We start from the raw sequence: 21,650 nt of genomic DNA, 5'->3' as shown, positions 1-21,650 counted from the left end.
TGAAAAGCTCTAAATTTCCACCGTGCATACCGCCGCGAGGACTTGCACCATGGCCTACCGTTTCGCTGTCTGTGCCTTACTGTAGGCCACAAAGGACATTTCGTTCAACGTGCCGATGGTCTACCCTTCTTTCTTTCGCCCGGCTCATTGGTACCCTTTTCTTGCCTTTGCTTAGTCGCGCGCGTACGCTTCAATCTTTTTCGGCGACGTTTGCGACCGACCTTTCCCTCATCGCTTTGAAATCGGTCGCAGGTTGAGTCATCGGCGGTATTACAGCTCAAGGGCGCACCATGAAATTTGCTGTTAATAGAACGAAAAGACTGGCACTTTCCTGGTGATTCAATTTGCGAACCGGCGTTCTTTCTACTTTTGGCCCGGCTGCTCGCACGCATGCAAACCGGCTTTGATGCCGATCCAGAACTCCTAGTCCTACTTGCTACGCTAAAAGATTTTGTCCCTTCTTTTACCCGCGTAGTACTTCTTGTCTCTCTCGTGGCTTTCCGACGTCTCTTGCGTCTGCGCCGCTTCTTGCGACTCTTTTCCGAGCTTCCCAATCGCATCTCAAGCTCGTCAACCCTCGCACACCTTGCGTCAGCTGTTGAATCCACGCATTCTAAATGATTTTCTAAAAAATCATCTCTCTCGCACTCTAGACTGGTGGAAAGCTCAACACACTCAAGAACAGTGCCGCAGTTTTCCTTCACACAATCTACCTCGAATAGGTGGGAGCTGTCGGCAACTGTACTGTTATTCTCACCCTCTGCTTTGGCTGCTGCTCCTGAGCTTTCTTCGGTTTCCTTGCCTACTACCACATTGTTTGCAAGTTCCACCGTGGCGACAACCTCAGTTGAGGCCTGTACCAGCCTGTCTACAGATATCCTAGCTGTTTCGCTAGCATCTAACTGGCACAGCACCTCGTCGCACACGCTCTGGCCTTTGTCGGCCTCTCTACTCAGAGCAGCACCTTTCGCAGCTCTCACATTTGGTTCGTCTTCGAACCTGCTGCGCTCTTCACACGTGCTAGCCTTCTCTAAAGCTCTGGGCTGCACCTCGCACTTCTCGTGCGCTACACTTGCCAATGGCTGAAACTTCCGCCTCATTGCCTCGATTTTCTGTTCCAATTGTTCGAGCACCAAGGCGTGTGCTCGATCACGCTCTTTTCTATCCCTTTTTTGCTTTTCCTTTCTTTCTTTTCTATCTCTTTCTCGCTCCTCCATTTCCTGTTTTACTGAAATCTCTACTGCCTTTTTAATCTCCTCCTCACTGGCTTTTTGCGAGATCAGCCTCACAATCGCTGTCCTGCCCATCCCTTCCTCTACTTCAATGCCTAGATGCTTACTCACAGCCAAAAGTTCATCTCTTAGCATTGCCTTCCACGCCATGAATGCCGTTGTACTTTGGTCCTGCATTTCACACATAATTAGGTGATCCCCACAACTCAAAACTCACAAAAGGTAATCTCCCTAATTCACACACAATCCAGCTTCTAATAAACTCACACAATTGAAGCCTGGAAAGTTATAGCAAAGACCAAGCACTCACCACACACAGCGCAGCACCATGTCGCGAGGTCCATCTCACCGCTGCCAACCAGTTGTTGGGTGTCGGAAGGAAGGTCGCTGATGGCATCCCACCGCTGCCACCAGTTGTTAAGTGAATGGAAGGAAGGTCGCTGATGGCATCCCACCGCTGCCACCAGTTGTTGGGGTTGAAGGAGAATCGCAGGAGGATACGGGAAACAAAACAGGTTTATGGCACTATTTACACATATTTACAGCAAAGAAGGGTTAGTGGTTTCACAAACCACGAGCGTGGTGGTTGAACCGTTACATAGTTCAGAGCGGCGTCCAGCACTCTGCGGCGTCGTTTTAAGCCCTGTTGGGCTCCTCCTCTCCGAGTGTAACACCAATCACACACACACAGGTGAGGGGGACGAGCATGCACGGTCCACGTGAACACTGCACTGCAAGGTGGCGCCGGCAGGGCTCTTCCTCGTCGTCCTCGTCAAGTGTGTGCCGCTAGTCGAGAGTTCCCACGATCCTGACAACGTACATCAAAGGGTCTGCCGCACAGCTCGCCTAATTAGCGGGGTGATTGCCGGTGGCCGCCGCGGTCCCTTCCAGGAAGATGCTGTCTTTGTTGTCCTCTTTCGTCGTGGCGTCGTGGCGACCCGACGTCTCATCCTCCGGCCAGCAGGGACAAGGCCTGGCGGGCATAGGCAGTCGGCCGGTCGGCTACTTGAATGGGGATCAAAAAGTAGCGCCGTTCTCCTGTCAGCTCTGGCGCCGGTCACAGCAGCTTCCCCGTCGCCAGTGAATCACCGAGGTCATCAGGCACCACTGCTGCTTGAAGGGACGACAAAAGGGTCGGCATTTGAAAGACGGGAACTCGCCTTTGCTTGCTGCTTGGTCTGGATAATTGCTCAGATCTTCGACAGCGTCTGTCAGACTGGGTGCCGAAGGGATTGAGAGCCTCCCCCGTGGACCGGCTTACGCACAACGGCGACTGCCCAGATGAATTTCCAGGCCAAACTTAACAGCATGTAGAAATTGGTAAAGGGGACTTTGTGAACCGTGTACAAAAATGTATGGGCACGGCATTGCGCAACCTCATTTGAAGAAGCAAAGCTTCTGGGCTTCATAGTCTTGGTGGAAAAGGTCGGCTGATGGCAGACCTCATTACACACCTAAGGTTTTAGTACGGATGGGTACTGAGATGTAAATGGAATGCACAAGGCTGTGAGGGCTACCTACCATCACATAACCTCAAATGAAACAGTGTCAAACCATTCATTTTGTCCGACAGGTCCCTGTTCCTGGGGCCGTCAAAACGCCGCAGCGGCTAAGGGCGAGCCAGCACCGAAACACCCTCGTAACCTGCCTTCTCATGTTTGTCAGGCTTTGTTGCCTATTTATGAACGCCTGAGTGACTAGAAATTACTTGAAAGGTGCCAACGAGGAATGACTCTGATCAGTAATGAGAGCCTCCACTCAGTGATACAGTCACTTGCACTAAAGGAGCGCCACGTCTCACTTTTTACTCTGCAAGCAGCTATGGCTGAGGCAGTACTAAGATATAAGGCAGGAAACGTCGGAGAAACTGCATCAATACTGAAGGAACTGACCCTAAGGCCTGGCACATTCTGCAGTAATTGTATGGCTGAAAAAGATCAACGGCAATTGGAAGCTTCAACTCCAAAGCATGCATCAGCTGAAAATATGCACAAAGCTCGGAAGAAACGGCACACAGACAAAAATTCTCAAACTGATTATGTTCCAGGAGTATACTAACTATTTATGTTCCAGGAGTATGCTAACTATTTACAACTAGTAAAAGCTAATAAACTTTTAAAAATTTTTTTGCACATTTGTGAATTAATGAGTGTGTTTTTCTTGATTTTTCTAGAACAATCTTCTTACTCATTTTGCTTACTTGGTGCAAGAACATCTCAAGCTCTAGAATAGCTACATCTATATTTTTTTTTTGCTATATGATGCTGAATGCATGAAGCTTGAACTGCTGCAAACAGATTCTTCTTATATAATTTTTTATCTTCTTTTATTGTAGTTCATTAGTAGTTATGGTGTAAAAACCATAAAGCTTTGATGGGCTGTTAAATTGCTTATAGATGTTGAATTTCAAAACTGCTTGCAGCAGTTCAATCCTTATCCATTCTGCTTTGCATTGATGCATTAAATACAACTTTGTTCCCTGTTTAATTTTATTTATTGTCACATCAATAAATAGTAATTAAAATTCGATTATTAGATTAACAAGAAACAAGAATTACATTTTTGAGATTGGCATAAGAAAATGCATATACCTGTCATCTTTTGTCCTGTGTTCGGTTCTGCGCTGGGTATCTTGCTTAGCGATCAGTAACCTACAAATCTAAACCTTATCTCTTCTGGAGAGTTTTATTGATAAGCTATTAAACTGGTAGACCACTGCCAGTCAATTAGTCAAACTTTGTTATAGCGTACCTGTCAGGAATGAGACTTGAACTTCACAATTAATGGTAATATGCATGAATCACCGAGCACAAATCTGCATCCCCCGACATGCACCATTGCAGTCTACAAAGAAATACAGTGCCACAGCAGATATTGCCTGAAGTGCCCGCCACAAAGCATTTTTTTCTTTTTGCCAAAGTGCAGAAAACTTTTTTGCAATCTCGCATGGCCATCCAATAGCATGAGGTGGTGACATCAAGGAGTATTTTGAAATCATTACAGGGTGCAGCATACGCAGCGACTGGGATAGTGACAGCACGGACAGTATCAGGTTTCCTTAATACATTTGTACATGTCTGTAGAGCGATCTACTATTGAACAAAAACTGACAGTTTCCTTGAAAACAGGCACATTCTCATTAAGCTGATTGTTTCTGGCTACTTGCATGCAGCATATCATTACTTGGCCCTCATTGTCACTGCAGGGCAGTTTGCTGCGCTGTATGCACACATTTGCAGTGAGAGTGTTCTTCATACCCACTGCACTTTAGTGTAGAGTGTGGCGAGTAGCTTGTTGGGTATGGTGGTGAGGACTGCCTGCAAGCGGTGTGCACTCCGCGATGCTCGAGTGGCCCTGGCAGCGGACGAAAGTGTGTTTGTGTCTTTTTCTAATATAAGGGTGCAGTATCGTTACAACTGCACTATGTTTGCTGTACTGTATGCGTGCGTTTAGTTTGATAGCATTTAGTTTGATGCTTTTAGTCCGCAGCAACGAGCTGCTTTCGAAGTACGTAGTTCACATTTGAACATTTTTCCGCACAACAAGGCGGCAGCGATCAGCGGCCCAGCAGGTTCATATCGTCGCCCGTTAAAAGTGCACTGCCCCACATATGTGCCCAAGCAGATAGCAGAAAATATGGTGGTGAAGTTGTTAGCACGTATGTCAGTGGCTGGCACCTCGCCTTTGTTCTTTCCCAATGCTTACCCGCAAAGGGGCTGCTTTGATAGTTTAGAAGTCAGAATTGTTGACCGACTGATCTGTGCACTTGTCGAAATGACGAAAAACCTTTTGCAGCACATTGTGCTGTCGGCAAGTTTAGTGGTGCTGTAAACCTGCATAGCACAAAAAGTTATTGTGCATGAGCAGGCTACAAACTGACTTGTAGGCACTGGACGAACCACTGCGGCCTAAACAGCCAGTGAATGCATTAGGCTCTATGAGACTAGGCAAGGATTTGCCACAACTACGTTTTAAACATAAGTGTGATTAAAGTGCCTATGTATTAAAAAGGTTTGGCTATGATCGACTTAATTGCAGTGTACACTATTTAAATACCTTACTTCCTCATGTAATGAATGCACTCTCATAATAAATGCACCCCCAACTTCAGTCATCATAATTTGGATTTTTTTTTGTCTCCTGCATAATAAACGCGCCCCCTACATTCATCCGCTGTAGTCGGGCTAACCGACACCTGGCGCCTTCTCACCCGTCGGATGTTGGTTCTCTTCCGTATTTTGTATTTTGCCGAGCTACCTCGGCTCACCCCCCCCCCCCCCCCGCCCTTTGCCCGTTGCCGCGTGCCGTATTGTCTCTCTATCTGTGCGCACCACATCCCCCGTCTCACCTGTGCACCATAGCGGGGTCACGAGTGGTGCCAGTGTAGAGACATCACAACTGGTAAGCACACAGCGAGCAAAGGTCACGGAACTGGCCACGCCAACCGACTCGGGCAGTTTCAAAAAGCCCAACCACGTGCACGCGATTATCGAGCGATGACGACAGGATTTGCTGTCGCGAAGGGTCATTCGTCGCTATCGCATAACAGATTTTTGGAAAACCAGAAAAAATTGCACGTCGTCCAGAAAAGATCGTGATGATTTCCGCAACATGGTAGCACCCCCGAATCTTGCTTCGTTTGTTATTAAGGCGTAGAGGAATTTCTCATGTAAAAGCGAGGTGGCGGCTGTATTTTGTCATTAATCTTGTCATCGACAGTTTGTTTTGATGCTTCGGGGGTAGCTTGCTGCAATGTTGGTTACTTGCTACCTTGCTACAATGTTAACGACGTCATGGTTGTCATGCGAGGTTGCCACGAGGTTGAGAAAGTGGGTTGTAGCGTACGCTTTTGGGCACCTCTTGAAATCACAGCAAATACCACTGTTGTGGTTAAACGATTGCGAGAAAAGATAGCCGCAAAACGTTTTATGGCATGCGCGGGCGGCCCGGGGACAGCTTGCAAAAGATAGCGACATCGACCACTGAAGATAAGTAAAGTGCAACACAGAAGCTATTTCCAAACAGTGTCGCATATGTCATTTGTGAAAGGCCGAATGACTTAACTTTTTTGTGCATTACCGTATTTTTCGCCCTCCTAAAAGAGTTTTTATAAAATTAAAAAAAAACGCACTCCCCACCTTTGCTCCTATTTTTCGAAAAAAAAAAAGTGCGTTCGTTATGCGACTAAATACGGTACTTGGACACTGGCATGCTGCTTCTGATATCATTTATAAGTGAAACATATGAGTGCGCCTTGCCAAACTGAGAGAGAGACCTTTGTTCTGCAGTAGACTTGTGTGGCCTAAAAGCTAATCATTTATTGCAAGGGAAAGCTTCTGTCAGTCGATATTCTCATTGTGTAAATAATTACTGCAGGTATGACAGATAATTTCAGGAATCTTGTGCTTTAAATAGTCTATTCTGTTCTTCCATTGAATATCTGTAATTGGTCATATTTTTACGTATTGGTCTTTTGAATTTAGCTATCACTATTGTGGTGCCACATTGCTGCTGTAAGTCTTCATGGACTTGTTCTTCATTGCAGGGATCTATCCATGACACTTTGTGATCCATATGCAATCAACTTCCTCGCGCAGTCGGCTCTGAAGATCATCAACCACTTAATTAACATCGAAGGACTTCCTAGAGTGAGACATATTTATAGCCATCTTGAAATGTGGAAAAGACTGACATTCTGGCATTTGCAGGACAACCAGGTCCTGGTACTATTGCTGCGCATGTTGGCTCTTGGGCTTCAGGCATGGGACATGATCAGTACCCAGCAGTACAAAGAGCCAAAGCTGGTGAGTTACAATTCAATCATGAAAGCCACGCCTAGCCGTACCAGTGTTCTAAGAGTTTGTGAGCTGCCATAACGAAAGCAGTGAATGTAGCAGTAATTATCATCACCACACTCTAGCGATGGCTAACTGTTGCAGTTCTCTCTACTAGGGGTGTGCGAATATTCAAAATTTCGAATATTTTTCTAATAGTGCTTGCTATTAGATTTGATCAACACTGTAATTTTACTTCAGTCAAACACTGCTACAATGAAACTGATAAGCGCGCACAGTGGTGGGAAACATGTGCCAGCCTGCACCAACTGGAAATCATTGCACCATACTGCTCCAAAAGAATATTTTTTAGGGGCGAAGCTCCTTAAAGCGGCACCTGTTTGTCCCTCATAGTAGTGTGTAACATGTCTTACGCTTTGACCTGCAAGGTGGTGCTGGTGGGAGATTTCTCCTGTGTGTTGTTGAACAATAAAGAATTCGCAGAATGCACGTTAACTAAAAGCCCAATTCTCCCGTCTCTAATTCCCCATTAGCATCCATTGGCATGTACATTGAGCACTATCTGACGAGAAAGGGTTGCTACGTTATACTCGCTGGGCGTAACCTCCTTAGTTTTAGAAAGGTTTAGCGAGCGTTGGGCTGCAGTGCTATGAATACAGTGAACTAGTATATATCATGAACTCGAGGTGGTTAAAGGTGGGAAGTAGACGCGAAGCACAAGCTGTAAGAAAGTGTGCGTGTGCCACCTCCCGTTTAGTCTTGGAATGTCCGCTGGATGGCGGCGCTTCTATATGCGGAATATATGATGAAAAGATGTGAGATGGTGGTACTTCGAGTGTTGACTAGATGGACGAACAGACACACAGACAGATGCATGGACGGACACACGGACGGCTGCACGGACGCATGAACGCATGGACGGACGCAGGGGTGGATGCATGGACGGACGCAGGAGCGGATGCATGGACGAACGCAAGGATGGATCATCATTCCAATAATCATTCATTCTGTGGATATGCTGTGATTTTTTGACTAATATGCGCCATTGCTGTGCCACAAGGTGGTTTTGGAACCGAATGTACTGTTGACAGCAGTTCTGTGGAATGGGCATCTCCATTCCATTCCAATTTCATCAATAATTCCAACTTGCCGTAATTTGATTCTTTTAAATTCCTCGAAATGAAAAAAAACTTAGCCCATTCCCATTCCAGGAATGGCCAGGCAGGTCAATTCCATTCCTACAATTCCTCAACGTAAGAAAAGCATATCTTGATAGTTTTATCAAACTAAGAATGATTGTATAAATGTAAAGCTGATGTCATCAGATGCATAAGAACTGCAAAATTACGCTAAACACGTTACCACGGTTGAGAAATACAGTCGAGCCCACATATAATGGCCCCACTTAAAACAAACTTTTGCTTAAAACAAAAAATATCCACGTGACCATGAAAATATACATTGGTTGAATGGTTCAATGGCACAAAATCGCACTTACAACGAACGTCTCCGAGCGCCGGTGATCGGTTACAGCGAACAGAGTCGGCGCTTTGTCGACTTTTCGGGAAACCAGATCAGTCATCGGCGAGATGCCTATACATTCTTATTGTTAAATGCTGACCCTGCCTCCGCGCCCCTCTAGTTGCAGCTTACCCCGACCGCTTTTTGTTACGCACCCCTCCGTCCTTTGTTCCCCCACTACTCTGAGCACCTTGCATCACCAGATGAGGCCCGCTTTTCCACACTGCCACCGATCTTTCGAAGACCGGTCGGCCATCCACCCTGTTTTTTATCGCTGGTACTGTCGTCGGCATCGCCGGCCAGGAGTGACCAGACCATTTGCCAACATCGGCCACCGACTGTATCCGGTCGTCTGCGTCTAGTGCACGCGCGTACGCTACCCCACTGACTCTGATAACAGTGGAAGCTTGGGCTAGTTGGTGCGTAGTCATATTTGCAAGATGTTTCAGCACGCGAACAAAGGAAAAAGGACAGGGTAGACAGAAAGAGCGCTGACTTCCAACTAACTTTATTTCTCAGAGTGGCAAGAATATATACTGCTAAAAAGGATGATAACAGAGCATGAAGGTAAAATGCAAGCCTAATCTACACATCAGTAACAAAACACGTGTGACGGTTCCTCTATTGCCTCAAAGCCCAGCCAGGTAATCACGTTCAGCCTGTGATAAAGCAATCGATGATGTGCTTACACATTTATCTCCTAGCAAGTGTATTTTTTCGGCTTTGATAATTTCTCGGGTAAGCTGGTCCCTGTGCCTTGCCAATATTGAGCACTGATCAAAGAGGGGGGTGCACCCACAATCTCGGCAATGAATGCCAAGATGCCCTTGTACCACATTGTGCACATTGTTTCGGTGTTCTCGGAGGCGGTCATTTATGCACCTGCCGGTTTGCCCGACATAGATGCACCCACACGTCAGTGGAATCAAGTATACGACTCCCACTGTGCATGGGACGTAGCGTGTCATGTGCGCGACAGAGCACGAGGCAGAATTCGCACCAGGTGCATTGACCCGTTTGCAAAGCCTCTGCAATTTTTCCGGTGCAGAAAAAACGACAAGAACGTTGGCGTCTCGAGCAATCTTTTTTAGCCTGTGTGAGACGTCGTGCACGTAAGGCAGTACGACAGGCCGGCTCTTTCTGACAATGTTTCGCTTATCCGGTTTGTCGCCTCGCTTCAAGACAGGGACCAGCTTTTCCGCCACCGAAACGAGAACATGCGCGGGGTAACCAGCTTTGGTAAGCCGCTCCACTTGTAGAGCAAAGCTGTGGTGTACCATGTGGGGGCAGGACTTCTTTAAGGCATTGACAAGGCAGGGGTTAGCAATGCCCCGCTTGACCTATTTAGAGTGAGCTGAGCTGAAAGGCAGAGGTGGCTTGCCGCTTCTTGGTTCATACATCCAGCAAACATGTCGGGATTCTTGCAAAAGCTTCACATCTAGAAACTTCTGGTTGTTATCAATGGGTGATTCATGGGTTAGAACTAGTGGTTTCAGGCACTCTCGGAAAACAGTCAACACGTCAGAGGAAATGGTCTGAAAATTTTGACTATCGCATTTCAACAACACTAAATAATCATCAACAAAACAGCAAACCTAAAAAACTACAGAGTCGTCAAGCTTGTTTGACTAGACACGATCATGATGTGCTAGAAATATGTCACTGAGAATGGGTGCCAAACATGAACCAATACATATTCCACTTTTTTGTAAGTAGTTTTTGTCTTCCCATGATACAAAAGTGGCCTTCAAATAAAAACTGAGTAATTCTAATAAGCTGCTGTTATGAATTCCAGTACGCGTTTGGAACTCTGATGATATTAACCTGTCTATGGATTCCTCTACACATTTAAGTAGTTGTTCATGCGGCAAAGAGTAATACAAGTCCTTGATATCCACAGACATTGCCTGGAGTCCTGTGTTAGTTCGCCCAATAATGTCAATAACAGCGTCAGAGTTCTTGACCAAAAAAAGATCGTCTATTGTTATATGTTTTAGCTTTTCCTGCAAGAAAAGTGCTACAGACTTTTGCCAGGTCCCCCTTTCTGTTACAATGACCCGCAATGGGCAGTCAATTTTGTGAGTTTTCGCAGAAAAGAACAGGTCAAGGCTAAGCTTTTTGCAATTATCTATCGCCTTTGAAAGCTTTTGAAACCACAGGGCCCCAGTAAGAGTTTTCGCACTCTTCTTAAGCTTATCCAGACCAATCTCATCATTCTCGTTGAAAAGAGACTGCATTGCCTGCATAGCTTTCGCCTTAAACATTAAACGATGAAGAACCGCAAAACCACCCCCCTTGTCAGCCGGCAGAAGTGACAAGGAATGTGCCTTTAGGTACGCGACAGTGCTTCCTGTATTGACAACTTTGTTCGAAGTCTTACATCTCGAGAGCACCTGCACGCCTTGGGCAACACATCTATCACATTCAGAGTCAGAAGCACGACGGGCGACTTGCCTGACCAGAGTGAGGAGCTCGTGCGGTGTTCTTGAAGGTGCCACCACGTACTTTGGTCCGAGGCATAGGGTGTGCTTAACGTTGTCGGGAAGAAAAGCATCCTTGAGAACATGCACACGGTTCCTAGCAGCTGGAGACTTTTTTGGTGTGATGGCCCGCAGGTAACTGAGCGACTGACGCCACATGAACTCGACGTTTCGGTCTACGAGGCTTAAACAGAAGAAGTGTCGTGAGCTTGAGAGCTCACGACACTTCTTCTGTTTAACTGCTGTGCGTTCCTTCCCTAGGATTTGTAGTTGCAGGGCCTAGGATTTGTAGTTGCAGACGAAAACTACTTACAAAAAGTGGAATATGCATTGGTTCATGTTTGGCACCCATTCTCAGTGACATATTTCTAGCACATCATGATCGTGTTTTGTCAAACAAGCTTGACGAGTCTGTAGTTTTTAAGTTTGCTGTTTTGTTAATGATTATTTAGTGTTGTTGAATGCGATAGTCAAAATTTTCAGACCATTTCCTCTGACGTGTTGACTGTTGTCCGAGAGTGCCTGAAACCACTAGTTCTAACCCATGAATCACCCACTGATGACAACCTGAAGTTTCTAGATTTGAAGCTTTTGCTAGAATCCCGACATGTTTGCTGGATGTATGAACCAAGAAGCGGCAAGCCACCTCTGCCTTTCAGCTCAGCTCACTTTAAATTGGTCAAGCGGGGCATTGCTAACCTCTGCCTTGTCACTGCCTTAAAGAAGTCCTGCCCCCACATGGTACACCACAGCTTTGCTCTACAAGTGGAGCGACTTACCAAAGCTGGTCCCTGTCGTGAAGCGAGGCGACAAACCGGATAAGCGAAACAGTGTCAGAAAGAGCCGGCCTGTCGTACTGCCTTACGTGCACGACGTCTCACACAGGCTAAAAAAGATTGCTCGAGACGCCAATGTTCTTGTAGTTTTTTCTGCACCGGAAAAAATTGCAAACGGGTCAATGCACCTCGTGCAAATTCTGCCTCGTGCTTTGTCACGCACAGGACACACTACGTCCCATGCGCAGTGGGAGTCGTATACTTGATTCCACTGACGTGTGGGTGCATCTATGTCGGGCAAACCGGCAGGTGCATAAATGACCGCCTCCGAGAACACCGAAACAATTTGCACAATGTGTACAAGGGCATCTTGGCATTCATTGCCGAGATTGTGGGTGCACATCTCTCTTTGATCAGTGCTCAATATTGGCAAGGCACAGGGACCAGCTTACCCGAGAAATTTATTGAAGCCGAAAAAATACACTTGCTAGGAGATAAATGTGTAAGCACATCATCGATTGCTTTATCACAGGCTGAACGTGATTACCTGGCTGGGCTTTGAGGCAATAGAGGACCCGTTACACAAGTGTTGTTACTGATGTGTACATTAGGCTTGCATTTTACCTTCATGCTCTGTTATCATCCTTTTTAGCAGTATATATTCTTGTCACTCTGTGAAATAAAGTTAGTTGGAAGTCAGCGCTCTTTCTGTCTACCCTGTCCTTTTTCCTTTGTTCGCGCGCTGAAACATCTTGCAAATATGACTCTGATAATTTGCGATTCGTTTCGTGTTTAGGACTTGTTCTCGCTCACTTCGCACTCAGCTCAGCATGTCCTCCGCACACGTGCGGAACCGCGAAAATGTCTGTTAATTTGCGCAGAACAAATCGCGAACTATCAAAGTTGGTGAGGCCATGCAAACCCACCGGCGCAACAAGACGATTTTTTGACCAGGGCCGCCAATTCTTTGAACACTGCCGCGCGCACTGATCTAGGCGGCCGTGCTTTGACTTCTGTGTGCGCAGGCACTCTTTAAAGTTTTTTTCTACATGCGAGTTGCGCGTTTTGCATACCTTTCAAGCAAGCTACCCAACCTGTGTCCTTCCCGTGTGTTTTGGTTTTCAAAGTTGCCCTCCAGCAGCATCCTCCCCTCTCTTCATTCTATCGCAGCTCTTTGCCTTTGTTCTCTCGCAAATCTGCTCTCCTCTCTAGATCACAACTTCTTCGCCCGTCTCCACCGCTCCGCGACGCCAGCCACGCTGGCTCGAATTAGTTTCGTTTTCTCACTAGAAACGGGCCCAGAGCTTGTTCCACGCGCTCGGCATGTGTGTTGCATGTACGCGTCTTGCTCGCTCTTGGTGTGGGTGTGTGGTCAGTATGGCGGACTAGAGGACTTGCACGCTTTTTCCTGCTGCTCAATAAGACGTCGAAAATGTGACCGCTTGGCTTGAGCGTAATCCGCGTGTTACGTGCCGCGTTGTGGAGCGCTTGCTCATAGCTGTTAACCACCTGGCAGCCAACTTACCGCTTCAGGGGTCCTGGTATTTAGCTGTGGAAATGGTGAATATTTCTTGGGCGGCGGTGACGGCTACGTGCATGTGAAACTGTTTTTGCGAGGCCGACTTTGTTGACGTCGGGCCCGAAGCCGAACCTGAAGTTTCCGAACAGGATCACTCTGGCATCGATTTGTGGCAGCGCGTTGTCGACTCCGACCTGGGAGAGTGGGTGGGACATCTGTTGCGATGGTTTAATTACGGCTTATGATGATGCCGACACTGCGGAACCGTGCACGGATTAGGGCATTGTGAATGAACTACGTGGCGGGAGCAATTTGGACGAATTGGATTGCGAGAACGACGAAACTTTGGAGCCAGTGCCTCATGCAGCTTATGCCACGGGCATCGGCAAAAGAGCACCCTGCCGTTTTAAATGAACTCGAGACTGCCCTTATCACTTCTGCTCTTCAAAACACGTGCGTCACGGACTTTTTTGGGTAAAAAAAGGTTAGTGTTCTCGCTTTCAACTTTTTTAAAAGCTGTGTTTCATTTACTACCAACTTCGGGATACAGTGAACGTATGCCGCTCAAGCTCAGGTTTGTTATAAGCGGGCTCAAATGTAGTAGCTTGGTGACTTATCTCGTGCAGTACAACCACACTACTACTTCCCATAGGGACAGTTCTCCCACTACCTGAAGTATTTGCATGGTCAGCACAATCTTCAATAAAAAGAGATAGTAAACGGTTAGCAGCTCATACATTTGCTTGTTTCGGGCGTATTTTACTACCTTCGTGGCATCTCTTTACTATAGCCAGCAGCTAGTAAAGCTTGAAACTTTTGCCACTACTAATCAGGAATGCTTTCTTGGTCCTTTTAACACGGTAACTACTAAGGCACATACGTTGTCAGATCTCTCATAAACACCATCTTATATCTTGCAATAATCGTTCGTGGCACTATTAAGAAAAATTTAGGGCATTATTAATTTTGTTAATTACTTTGGAATAACGATTCCGTGTTAGTGATGACACGCATACCATATTTACTCACGTAATGAATGCACTTGCATATTAAATGCAACCCCAAGTTCAGTCACCAATTGGGATTTTTTTTTTCCCCGTGTAATAAGCGCACCCCTTACATTCATCCGCTGCAGTCCCGCTAACGACACCTCGCACCTCCTCACCCGTTGCATCTCTTCCGTTTTTTATTATTTTGCTGACCCCTCTCGGCCTCCTCAGCTTGCTCCCTTCCCCCCTTTCGCCTGTTAGTGCATGCCGTATTGTTATTCTTTCTATTTGAGCGCAGCACGTCCCCCGTCTTTTTTATCTGTGCACCACAATGGAGTTCACAAACAGTGGAGTTCACAAACAGTGCGAGTGTAGAAACATTGCAGCTGATAAGCACACCGAAGCACACTGCGAGCAAAGGTCACGAAACTGCCCACGATAACCAACGGTGGCTTCTTGCAAAGACGAAAAAGCCCAAACACGCGTCCGCGTTTTTCGAGCGACGATGACAGGATTTGCTGTCGCGAAGGTTCATTCGTTGCTATGGTGTCGCAGGTTTTTGGAAAACCAGAAAAAATCGCTTGTCGTCCAGAAAAGGTCGGGATGATTTCAACAACATGGTAGCAACCCCAATTCTCGCTTTGCTTGTTATTCCGTGTACAGGAACTTCTCATATAGAAACGAGGCAGTGGCCGTATTTGGTCTTTTATCTTGTTATCAATTGTTTTATCAATTGTTTGTTTAGATTTTTGTGGGGTAGCTTGCTGCAATGTTGGTTACTTGCTACAATCTTAATGGCAGTGTCACAATTGTTTTGCGAGGTTGCCGCAAAGTAGGCAAAGTGCGTCGTAGTGTTGTAGCGCAGACTTTTGGGCGCCCCTCAAGATTACAGTAGATAATACTGTTGCGGTTAAACGATTGCGAGAAAAGATAGCTGCAAAATGCTTTTATGGGGTGTGCGAGTGGCCCGGGGACAGCTTGCAAAAGATAGCGTCATCAACCACCGAAGATGAGTAAAGTGCAACAAAAAAGCTATTTCCAAACAGTGTACACATATGTCAATTGTGAAAGGCCAAGTGACCAAACTTGTTTTTGGATTACCGTATTTTTTGTCATCCTGAAAAAGTTTTCAGAAAATTAAAAAATTGCACTCCCCAACTTTGCTCCGATTTTTCGAGAAAAAAAAGGAGTGCATTGCGGAGGCACCAGCTGTGCCTTCTGCAATGGTCGGCGGCAGTGATTGCTAACGTGCTGACGATGGTATTGTAGCCCAAGGGCAGCCAAGTACAACTAAGTCTGCTTGTCCCTAAGCACAGAATGAAGCATGGCATTATTGAGGATTTTCTTAGCTCGTCTAATTCAAATACACTTCATTTTCATTTCGTGACCATTTTTTCAGACTGTTAGGCCTTTTGGACTTAATGCGAAGATTGCTTAATGTTATAGGCAAATTTCATTTCTTTTATAATATTTAGTTTCAAATTTACTGAAGGGGGCAGACTGGTCTTAGAAATTCTTTTGTTTATTTCTTCAGTGATCTTGATATAACTGCACAGGATTATGCAGTTTTTTCTGCTTATTTCAAATGTTTAATTATTTTTCCTGTCACTCATCTTGTTCCTGAGATAACGTAAGTTCACCCCCTATTGTTTAAGGCCATCATAGAAAAAAAATGCTTAATTAAAAGGGACATTTCAACTATGCCAACATGAACTAATAACTATAGATTTAAAGTACGCAAGAGGTTTTTGTTTTTAGGCCTTTCTTGGTTATTTTACAGCAATAGTAACTATCCATTTTCAAAAGCAGTTGGAATTGTATTACACTTTTGATGAATAAATAATTGAAAAGACTTGTGCTTAAAATTCTGCTCCCATACTTGGATTCTACACACATACAGGTTTCCATTGCAAAAAGAATTATTGTTGTACTTGCCCTAGCTGCAGAGATATTGAGGCCTCAAAATTGAACAGTAGTAAACTTACTTTATTGAGAAAAATTGAAAAAAATTGAAAACACATAGCTTCTTCAAAAAGCAACTATCATGGTGCACATGTTTTGCAATCTTCATAAAGGTGCCCACAAATTCATAGAAGAGCTTCTAAGACGGGTGCCTGCAAATTATAAAGAAGCCCAGAAGTCGGTTCCCCATTTTTTTTGCAGGTTGTGCATGTTAACAGTACCAAGAATCGAGATAGTTAGATTGACATTACAAAAAAAATTACCACTTCTTGGTGTGTGAAAATTTGCAGAGAGAGAAAAAAATACTTGCAGAAACCAAATATGTCAATTTTAAAAAATTAATTTTTTCGTCACCTTTTGGTCCCAAAGACCAGTCTGTCCCCTTAATTGAAACAAGATTTAAATTAGGGGGTGCAAATATTTGGAAATTTTGGGCATTTTTTTAGCAGTGTTTGGTATTCAATTCCCACTGGAATTTTTAGTATTCCCCCCAATCGCTCTCGCCACGTACTTCATTCACAATGCCCCAATCTGTGCACGGTTCCGCAGTGTCGGCATCATCATCGGCCATAAAGAAATCATCGCAACAGATGTCCCACCCGCTCTCCCAGGCCGGAGTCGACGACGCGCTGCCACAAATCGCTGTCGCAGTGGCCCTGTTCGGAAGCTTCAGGCTCGGCATCGGGCCCGACGATCGACGAAGTCGGCCTCGCGAAAATAGTTTCATGCACATGTAGCCGTCACCGCCACCCACGAAATATTCATCTCCACAGGTGAATACTGGGACGCCCGAAGCGGCAAGTTGGCGGCCAGGTGGTCAACAGCTATGAGCAAGCGCTCTGCAATGCGGCATCTAACACGCGGATTACGCTCAAGCCAAGCGGTCACACTTTCCACGTTTTGTTGAGCGGCACGAAAAAGCATGCTAGTCCTCCCATAGGCCATCATGACCACACATGCACACCAAGAGCGAGCAAGACGCGCACACACGTGGAACAGCTCTGGGCGCGTTTCCAGTCGGAAAACGAAACTAATTCGAGCCAGCGTGGTGGGCGTCGCGGAGCGGCGGAGACGTGCGAAGGGGTTGTGATCAAGAGAGAAGAGAACACTTGCTAGAGAAGGGCAAGGAGTTGCGATAAAGCACGGAGGAATGAGATTCCTTCCTCCATGTGATAAAGTGGGGGAGGATGTGGCGGGAGGGCGACTTTGAAAATCAAAACACACGGGAAGGAGGCAGGTTGGGTAGCTTGCTTGAAAGGTCCGCGAAACTCTCACGTAAAAAAACTTAAAAAGAGTGCCAGCGCGCGCAGAAGTGAAAGCATGGCCACCTCGTTCGGTGCACGCGGCGGCATTTCAAGAATCGGCGGCCGTGATCAAAAAATCGTTTTGTTGCGCCGGCAGGTTCGCATGGCGTAAAGAACTTCGATATTTCGCGATTTGTTTCGGGCAAATTAACTTCCGCACACGCGTGGAAGGCATGCTGAGCCAAGTGCGAAATGAGTGAGAACAAGTCGTAAACACGAAACGAATCGCAAATTATCAGAGTCGGTGGGGTAGCGTACGCGAGTGCACTAGACGCAGACTATTGGATACAGTCGGTGGCCGACGATGTTGGCAAATGGTCTGGTCACTCCAGGCCGTTGACGCCAATGACAGTAGCAGCGACCAAAAACAGGGTACGTGGCCGACCGGTCTTCGAAAGATCGGTGGCAGTGTGAAAACACTGGCCTCGTCTGGTGATGCGGGGTGCTCAGAGTAGCGGGGAGGACAAAGGACGGAAGGGTGCGTAACAAAAAGCGGTCGGGGAGAGCAGCGACTAGAGGGGTGCGGAGGCAGAATCGGCGTTTAACAATAAAAATGTATGGGCACCTCACCGATGCCTGATCGGTAGCTGAAATTGGTTTCTCGGGAAGTCGGCAGACCGCTGACTCCGTTCCCTGTAACCGATCAGAGGCGCTCGGAGACGTTTGTTGTAAGTGCGATTTCATGCCATTGAACCAATGTATATTTTGACGGTCGCGCGGATATTGTTCGTTTTTAAGTGAAAGTTCGTTTTAAGTGGGGCCGTTATATGTGGGCTCGACTGTAGTATGCTTCACCTCATCACACCCCCATATTGTGGCAAAGCTGTGTTCTATGCTCTGTCATGGTCACAAATATATTGACTCAAGAAAATGCTGGTTTGGAGATGATAGATGTTGCAGAGAGGGGGGTAGCTCATTTTACGCTGTTTTATTCAATATTTATTGCAACTTTTATTCAGCAGTCTTTTCCTGATGACACCACTGCATGTCATTTTGCATTAGAGCCACCCACAGTTGGCTGCCAAGCTAGCGCGCGCACCGATGATTATGACTGCTCCCTCACAAGCAAAGTTCACAGTTGCTGCTCGAGCGGCACCCCTCCCACCCTCGCGTCTTATCATGCTCATTCAAGATGGCAGTCCTCCCAAGCGGGGGGATGTTAGGGTGCCATGGTGCTCGCATCGAGTGATGTTAACGCATGCACCCTTCAAGTGACAGAGATGGGCTGGCTGATTTGTTCCTTGTTTCAGCCGCATTTGTCGGCCCCGCTAGCACACTTTTACACGCGGGTAAAACACACGATGCGATGATGTATGTTATCTATTTCGACTTTATACGGACCATGGCGGCGACAGCAAAAACTCTTTGAGAGTATCCACATAATTTCTATCGTAATAATAAGGCTATTGCATCAGTTTAGCTCGGTGTTTGAGAAATACAGCATTGGCCAAATGTTGTTTCCCAAGTGCTGTAAAACATGGCGACATCTGATCTGAACGTTCTCTCTGACTGCTCCAAACTTGCTCGCAAACGTTTTTTTGGCGGCTCCGAGCCTGTTACAAAAGACACTTTTGCCTTCTCTCAAACCCATGACTCGTTCCAACCCAGTAATTCTAAACCGAGTGACATAGAGGATGTGCTTTTCTGTCTCGTATGAAGCGTGTCTTTGCAGTCACTAGCGGTCATCCACATTTTGCGCTTAAAAAGCTGTGCCAGCAAAATGCGAGAAAGCATTGCAAAGCTTTGAGTTACGAAGCAAGTCGAAGGCAAACACTTCATGGTACTGTCACAGATAACGACATGTAATTCAGCAAACATGCTTCATATGACTCTCATATTAGCTCTTTGATGGCTGTTTCTCGTTGTTCACTTGTATTTACCAGATTGTAGATAGGTTCAGCGAAGTGGCAAAAAAAAAAAAAAATTGTGGTCTAAACTGTCTGTGACTTTTCTGTTGTCCAAATGAAGTGCTTCCTGCTCAGTGCCTTGATGAAAGTGTCCGATGCATCCATTTCTACGACAAGGGATTCACGCAGGCAGTGCTGCAGCCACATTACAGTAGTACAGAGCTACGAATTGTGTCCGTTTGTTGTGGTGTCATTCTGTATTGATGAAGTCTTAATCACTGCAGCTTTGTTTTGTGTGACTAGTATGATGGCATTTACCTCAATTACTCGCGTAATCCTCGCACTTTTTTCGGTGGAAAACCGATGCAAAATTGGGGGGTGCTAGAATTACGCTAGGAAAACTTTCCACGAAAACGTACAGAGCGAAAAAGAAAACGAAGTGGCCGCAAATCGGGATTCTCACACCAGCAACTAACAGCAAGCTTTGAGAAGTGCTAATTAAAATTTACCTCAACAATAAAAGCAGAGATTCAACACAAGGCAAGATTTACTTGAGACACAAAAAGTGCTAGCAAATAGTCGAAAATTACTATACCATACGCAAAGCTTGTGGCCGTTGCGGGCAAAGCGGTAGCGTCTGTCACTCAACAGGAGCCCTCAAAAGATAAGCGTAGGATGTCAGTATTGGGCTGATGACTATTTAACAGAATCGTCCGCAGTTTCCTTCTCAAGAAATAAAGTTTACCATCAATCCCAGTCTTATGCACATGGCAGGCTCAATGCGTTTTGGTGGCTTTCAGCTGCCATCACCAGTAGCGAACACAAAACTCGTCTTCTACGAAGGGTCTACCGGCGGCCCTGTTGCCATTGTTTAGTGCGTGATCAATCACTTCCAACTTGAAAGCAGCCGTGTAGCTTCAGTATCGCCCCATAACGTGACAAGATTACAGACACAACATACAAAACATGCCGCAACGTGCACTTGCTGCTCTAGCTTGGCTTGGATTGGATTGAATCTTCGTGCAATAATAGTACGCTTGATGCTTAAGAGATGGTGCCAGATGGTGCGCGCTATCATAATCATTGGCTGGAACAAGCAGACGACATTACTGTGACAATTTTCGGGGGTGCGTAATACTCGAGGAAAAAAAATCTTATTTTTGTTGGGCGATGTGGGGGGTGCGAGAATTATGCGAGTGCGAGGATTACGTGAGTAAATACGGTGAACGTCCCTGACAGCGAAACTTTTCTTTCCTGCGACTTTTTTACAGTAATTTGAAGCTTTGCACCTTGTAATGCTGAAATTGTATGGTAAATGCTTTAATGCATTGTATAATTAATGTTAGCAGCGTTACTTCGGGACGATTTTGCATAAATTTGAAACGTCCTAAATACCGTAACTAGCGCCCCACAGTGGAGCAGCGTCTGAGACTGTTTTCAATAGGGGAACCCACGTGCGGGAAAGAATGAAATAATGTGGGTGCTTCGAGCGTGTCCCCCTCAGAAAAAAGAAAAGCATTTCTGGCGTAAGAAGCCAAAACTACCTTGAGAGCAGCCCGACAACAGAGCGAGAGGGTTGACGAACTATAGTCCTCGCTGGGTGCCAGTCGGGGTATTCTGCGCGCCTCGTGAATGTTGACCCTACAACGTCACAAGGGGAGTCCCCGTCTACGCCTAACCACAAAAATTGTCGATTGCACCTGAATACTCGTAAGAGCATGCACCCTTACTTTAAAACCAAACTAAAATACTTTCCAGGCTACGCTCGCCAGTAACAATCGGTCAGAGGTGGCCCCACATGCAGGGCTATCAAATAACACAAGCATCTCGAGTTTCCTAATTGGGTGTCAGGGGTTTTTAAGTGCACTTTTATCTAGTAAGAACAGAATTCGAAGCATTGCAAGTTTGTTGCCTTGGTTACGTAAACGCAGTGCACTGTGCGCTATGCAAAAACAACTTTTGCTGAGCGTTATGTGAAGAGCAGTGACAAGTCGCACTAAATGTTACAATTGACTTGCTGCAAATGAAGATAGGACAACCCTGATAGCTTCATTTTTTACTTCGTCGATCAGCAAACTGCCAACCACTGTTGTGACCAAAGCCAGACCAGTGGGATCAGGTTCTACACAGCTTTCATCTGCTTCAACCACATCTACTGACGTCTAATTCAATCATGTACATTGATATTTTGCTTCACGATGGGGATGCCATAAATGCTGAGGCGA

General features: G+C 46.0%; 1 protein-coding gene across 6 annotated transcripts in view; it reads left to right on the top strand.

The window, feature by feature from the left end:
- The window catches only part of NELF-B (negative elongation factor B), a 158,038-nt gene that overhangs the window by 50,635 nt on the left and 85,753 nt on the right, over positions 1–21,650 (top strand). For all 6 annotated transcript variants that reach the window (XR_012887154.1, XR_012887155.1, XM_075878485.1 and 3 more), the window contains exons 5-6: positions 6,778–6,880; positions 6,941–7,036. Coding sequence is in view for 4 of the 6 variants with exons in the window: in XM_075878485.1 (XP_075734600.1) it covers positions 6,778–6,880; positions 6,941–7,036 (199 nt within the window). In the remaining 2 variants the exon portion in view is untranslated. The remainder of the gene's footprint in view (positions 1–6,777; positions 6,881–6,940; positions 7,037–21,650) is intronic.

The sequence above is a fragment of the Rhipicephalus microplus genome, chromosome X (assembly GCF_043290135.1).
Source record: "Rhipicephalus microplus isolate Deutch F79 chromosome X, USDA_Rmic, whole genome shotgun sequence".
Classification (NCBI taxonomy): domain Eukaryota; kingdom Metazoa; phylum Arthropoda; class Arachnida; order Ixodida; family Ixodidae; genus Rhipicephalus; species Rhipicephalus microplus.
This window is presented reverse-complemented; position numbering and strand designations above follow the sequence as displayed.